The sequence below is a fragment of the Argopecten irradians genome, chromosome 9, assembly GCF_041381155.1.
Source record: "Argopecten irradians isolate NY chromosome 9, Ai_NY, whole genome shotgun sequence".
In the NCBI taxonomy this organism is placed as follows: domain Eukaryota; kingdom Metazoa; phylum Mollusca; class Bivalvia; order Pectinida; family Pectinidae; genus Argopecten; species Argopecten irradians.
Genome location: NC_091142.1, coordinates 16,571,875 through 16,577,552, shown reverse-complemented (window position 1 = coordinate 16,577,552; position 5,678 = coordinate 16,571,875). Strand labels below are relative to the sequence as shown.

The 5,678-nt window shown below is 33.9% G+C and overlaps 1 protein-coding gene across 1 annotated transcript; it reads right to left on the bottom strand.

Moving 5' to 3' along the window:
- Positions 1-1,706: 1,706 nt before the first annotated feature.
- On the bottom strand, positions 1,707-4,316 carry LOC138331634 (switch-associated protein 70-like). Its single transcript, XM_069279354.1, has 3 exons — positions 4,311-4,316; positions 3,925-4,123; positions 1,707-3,432 (listed from the first exon to the last, which is right to left on the bottom strand). Exons 2-3 carry the CDS (start codon positions 4,105-4,107, stop codon positions 2,932-2,934), a joined length of 684 nt encoding a protein of 227 aa, XP_069135455.1. The 5' UTR covers positions 4,108-4,123; positions 4,311-4,316; the 3' UTR covers positions 1,707-2,931.
- Between the last annotated feature and the right edge of the window lie 1,362 nt (positions 4,317-5,678).

Sequence of the window (5,678 nt, the reverse complement as noted above, 5' to 3'; positions counted from 1 at the left end):
TTGTGTCTATTGCAGGTAGTCAACGTCATGTTGTCTCTTTGTTGTGTCAACACAAAACAAACACCAAATGTGTATTACGCGTCTACAGATACCCGTTACATGTAATGTATCAGAAATTATTTCACAAACTATGTTATTTGTAACGATTTGTATGGGATATAAATTATTATTCAATCTTTATATTGTGCATTTGCTATTCAATACATATTTTTCATAGATTGAAAAAATACTGGGGAAAATATAAGGTATGAAAACTCGAAAACGAAAATCATATGGTTGATAGTGTATGTAAAATGTTTCTTTAATATGTCTATAAAACGTATATTATATAAAACATATCACAAACTGTGTACATACAATGTATGTAGTAACCAACAAGTTATAGGGTAGAGTAAATATACCATTTATAATATATACACTTTATGTAAATATGTGTATACATGAAGTTAGTTAGAATTATTCTGCCGTTCTATCGTTTATTATATATATATGAAAAATGAGTCGATACTTAAACCAGTATAAAGATTATTAATAGATTAACAGATTTCTCAAAAATGCCTCAAAAATGTTCGATAACTAAATTTCTTGTAACCAGATTTTTTCAGCTTTGTTTTCGTAGAACGTCAACTCTTCCACCCGACATTTGGTATTTATTATAGTTTTGTAAATAGAAATTTGTTGATGTCATGTACAAATGATCACTAACACTTAATGCAGAAAGACTGTCACTATAAAGAGGACTTACAGAAGTTTAAATTTATTTATTCGCAAAAATCATATTGAATGTAAAATCAGAAACATATGAAACATATCTATATGTTTCTTATAAAATTGACCTCAGATGACGTCCAAATATGTCCGCACATCTTGTGTCATTCTCGCTATTCCATGGGTTCCGATCACTTACATGTACGATCTCTACACCCCTGGACTATCTCATAGTAAAATTGGAGGCAGCTCAGCGGAAAACATTTGACCAATCACAGCCAAGCAAAGATTCCCACTGAAGACTACAGAGAGAGACACGACTTACATCAAAGCCAAAAGTCGACCACAGTGTACCATTATATGGCTCTTTTGATATAAATCAAATGACTGAATTACATGTACTGTTCTGTTGTCTCCAATTTTACTTTGATATAGTCCAGGGGTGTAGATATCGTAAGTGATCGGAACCCCTGGAGTATCGAGGATGATCTTGTGTATAAAAAATAATATGTTGTTCCTCCTAATGTTGAGTTTCTTTGCGACACAGGGGCGACAACTCGTTCTGGATTATAAACCATACTCAGCAAAGCCATAAATTAAACCATTTAGATATTTATCGGACACTGAACAAATATTGTATATATATGATCATGGTTCTGTGAATACCATTGTAATTTCCCTCCAAATGATAGTGTAAATATATACAGCAATAGTTTTTTATCGATGGATCGATATTGTACAACTGTTGGTGAAGATTAATTGGATTTTATCTATTAAATATTAAGGTTGTTATCAGAGCCAGAATTTGTTCATGTTGGGCATTTTTCTATCTGCGTACTTTGGGAGACATATGAACTTTTGTGTATGTATTCACTAACCCAGTTTTACAACAAAGTGTATCGTTATAGCGCAATCTCGTATAATAATCACACAATAATGTCTAGTAAAATATCTACGTAACACACATACATGAACATAAATACAACAATAACAAGATATGTAAAACCATCTTTATTATTTTTCATTTTCAAACAAATAAATTGAACTGCTATATGCAATAAATGATACTACATAAGACAGGTAAGGTGATAGGTGACTATAAGAAGTGTCATGAAACCCATATAGACAATATATAGCAAACGTTAGGAAGGAATGCATATTAGAATTCGGAAAGTAATGAGGCCACATAATAGAAAGGAAAAACTTCCGAAAATTGATGAAGGAATTATCTTTAAAGTTGTATGGTCTGTGACTTGCTGTAATTTTGGCATAGAAAAAGTATTTAAGTGTCCTACATATTTTTCTCTGCCTTTCTACGTTTTAAACTTTCCATATTTACCGACTTTTGAAAAGTTCGTATTCGCAAAGTTATTAAACAATTAAGTTTGACTATTTATTTTTAACGTGTACACGTTTAAAATAGCTCGGAAGTCTCCGAACGGTTCCGATCTATTCCGATCTGTATGGGTATTGTCAATATTAGTCAAGTGAGACGACTCGGGAGGTTCCGATCTATACGTGTATCGCCGATGTCGGTCACGGGATGCAACTCGGTTTTCCATATAACCCAAAATATGAAACAAAACGCGTGATATTTCTTGCGACATTTACAACTATGTCAATAGTATATTGGTGTGTTTATGGATATGAACCATCATATATAAGCATCCATACTAACACATTGTATGTTTTATTACAGTTCGTGATGTTGGAAATTACATGTACAAGAAATACTATTTTGATTAGATACAGTAACATGGATCCATTGAAAACTAGCCAATAATAAAGAAGAGATGAAATAAAATAGAGATTTGCATACAACTTCAAATTGATGATAGAAATACTGCATACCTGGAATGTCTTGTTTCTGTTTTAGCCATTTGATTCAACACAAATTGCAGACCATTGAAGTTTTCAGTGAAGATCAAACTTTGCATGAGTGATTACAATCTATTTTCGTTAGTTGACAACATGGTATTTATAAAACATTGCATTTATGTGCTACGTATGTTTGTTAAATCGACGTTAAATAACGAGAGAATTCACACAAGATATTGATATGAAACAGTATATCGCACCCATTTCATAATAATACAGTACATACATGCAAATGAATATTTGGTCGTAACTTTGATATCAACAAAATTAAAGCAAAGTTAACCTTTAAAACTACGACTAGCACTAATCCTGGCCTGTAGGCTTTTCTAACAACTATTTCTTGTGTTACTGGTCATCAGCGTTGTTTTCAACAATCTCCTGCTTTAAATCATCATGTTTTTTCACCGACTCCATAGAATTTAGATCGGTTGTTTTGTTTTCGTTTTGTTTCGTTTGTTTAAGACTTTCACTATTGCTTTTGTTTTGTTCAACATTTAGGCCAGCATCAGATTCGGTATGTGAATTTTTATCTGAAAGTGTCACATTCTCACTCTCCACAGGCGTGTCACTGACAGTATCCGATTGTTTTTCAGCCTCGTTTTTAACTAACTGTTTTCCAGTCTCGTTTTCACCGCCGCTTCCTGTTCCATCTACACTTGTTTGGGTATGGAAGGGCTTTAAAAAGTCCTCCTCACAGAACGCGCCTAGTCCTCTATGTGTGGTTAACTTGTCGACTTTAGGTCCTATTGGTTTGGCCAATCCCACTGTCGGAGTCTTCCATAGCTTCACTTTGTGTTCCAGCTTCACACGCTCTTTTTCGGCCACCTGCAACTTCTCAGATGCTTCCTACAATGAAAAATCAGCACCGTATTGAAAATAGTATATTATCCATTAAAGCAAATTTGAAATGATAGCATTATGTTATACCGGCATGCTAAATTAGAATATATTGACCAAGTCGAATTCAAAAATCACTGTTTCAGATAATACCAAGTAGATCGGAGCCAGTTTCTGCAATTATGTAACGCACATTTTGTAGCCGATATAAACTACATTTGTATCATGGAAACGGATTCATATAAGTTTCATAAGACTTGTTTTCGTTCCAATATGTTTTATAAGACTTGTAAATTCTTAAATTGAATATTAATATGAATTGTATACACATAGGTATCAATGAATGAAGTAATATATATATAAAAGCCAAGGATTTTTAGTCGAAATACGCAAGCACTTCTGTACCCTGAACTAGTATTCATGTAACTTAGCAAATGTACTCATTTTTGAAGTCAAGACCGTGTCAATACCATATTCATCTGAATACTATAAAATCCATACCGATAAGCTCTGTTCAGCCTCCCGTCTCTGAGCTTCCAGCTGTCTCAGCGTCTCTGCAGCCTCCTGAAGCTTACGTGTCTGTTCTAACTGGTGCTCCTCTAAACCCTCTCTGCGGGTCCTTTCTTGTTTCAGTAACTCCTCCTGCTCCTTACGTAACGTTTCCAGTTCTTCTCGTTTTTCCATCTCCTCATCCAGTAACCTGCAAAATGTACATATTGCTTTAAAATTTTATAAAAATAATGACCATGAAATATTATCCATATTCAATTTCTCGAGACGAATTCGGCCTATATTTACGGTTACATGTTAGTGTCAAAGAAATAGATAGCGTTTTCTTGCGAAATGCCTGGGTCTATTTTCTATGTGTTTTTGTAAGGGTATCTTACCTAGCCTGCAATTTTCGTCAATGAACTTTTTTATTTCCGTGATCAAAAAAATAAAATAAATCAACAACTCTTATCTTCAATTAGAATATGAACAAAAACATTCTTTTTATATGATAAACACATGCAATAGTAAAATTTAAATGTTCAAGATTACTGCTCCTTCCGCTCCCGAGCGTCCCGGCGGCGATTAGGCCTCCGTGACGTAACAACATGGAGTCGATCGCTAGTGAAAATTGGCGAACAGCGTGTTGCAAGCTTTCTCATGACATCCACTTTTTCATTGATTAATGACTTTAACTTCCACAGAGACGTAATTTAACAAGTATTTCTCACATCATATATGCTTTGTTGAGTTCAAAACATGTACATAAAGAGATGAAACTCCAGTCGGAATGGCTTACTCAGAAATCCATGATCTGTCAACGTGTTTAGTTAGCTTAACAATGCACTTGCTATGCATGTTACGATTAACGATTAATAAAATCTTTAATCGATTATCAGCGATTAGCTTCATTAATCTAATCGCCTCCGATTATTCGAATAATCGTTTCAGCCCTAATAATATATGTTAAGTGGGTCGTATTATGTTTCTCGCCGTCGTCCTAAATACCGCGCGGTAGTTGACTATCACTGCGCCAGACGGCAAAACAGCGAATTGACTCTCCACTGTTTTTATATATTACGCAGGATCTCTTACATATGTTTGGTGTCGTAACCTTATTTTAGGTCATCTGTATGCATTTTCTGATGTTATTAATGTTTTTTAAGAAACCTTTATTTTTTGCTCCGGAAAGGTAATGGGCCTTTAATATAATTCTTAATGTTTATTACTATATAAAATAATATAAGTTATTTCCAGTGTAATTTTTTGTGTTTATTTAGCAGGTTAGAAAAAAAGGTCTTTTCACAGACAAAATATCATTCAGATTTTGCATTTACGCCGTTCCCTTATACCATATTAATATATATAATTATAGAAAATGAAATAGACTCCCATATTTTTCCGAAAGTCTTTTCAAAGAACACAGTGAGGCTCATTTTATCTGAATTGATGGAACACATACATATAGTGCAAACCAAAGCCCCATGCAAACTAGCTGCCTGACCCAACCTGTACCTTATCACATCATAATTATATAGCCTTGGGCTAAACACTACCATACAATGTACTGCCCTCTTGTTGACAGCTACACAAAGAATAAAATATTATTTGGACATTATCTGTTCATGTGACATCAGTGTTGACGAATAGATGTCCAAGGTTTGAATCTTAGTCTGAAGATGTGAGATGTAGCTGTCATGATAATCAATCACATATAGTTCAATTTCCGTTAATGTTTTATGTTTTACATTGTTTTTCTACCAGTA

Coding starts and splice junctions, on each gene's coding strand:
- LOC138331634 (XM_069279354.1), bottom strand. CDS start 4,107: ATGGAAAAACGAGAAGAACTGGAAACGTTACGTAAGGAGCAGGAGGAG. Junction 3,433..3,924: donor AGGCTGAACAGAGCTTATCG/GTATGGATTTTA, acceptor TTTTCATTGTAG/GAAGCATCTGAGAAGTTGCA.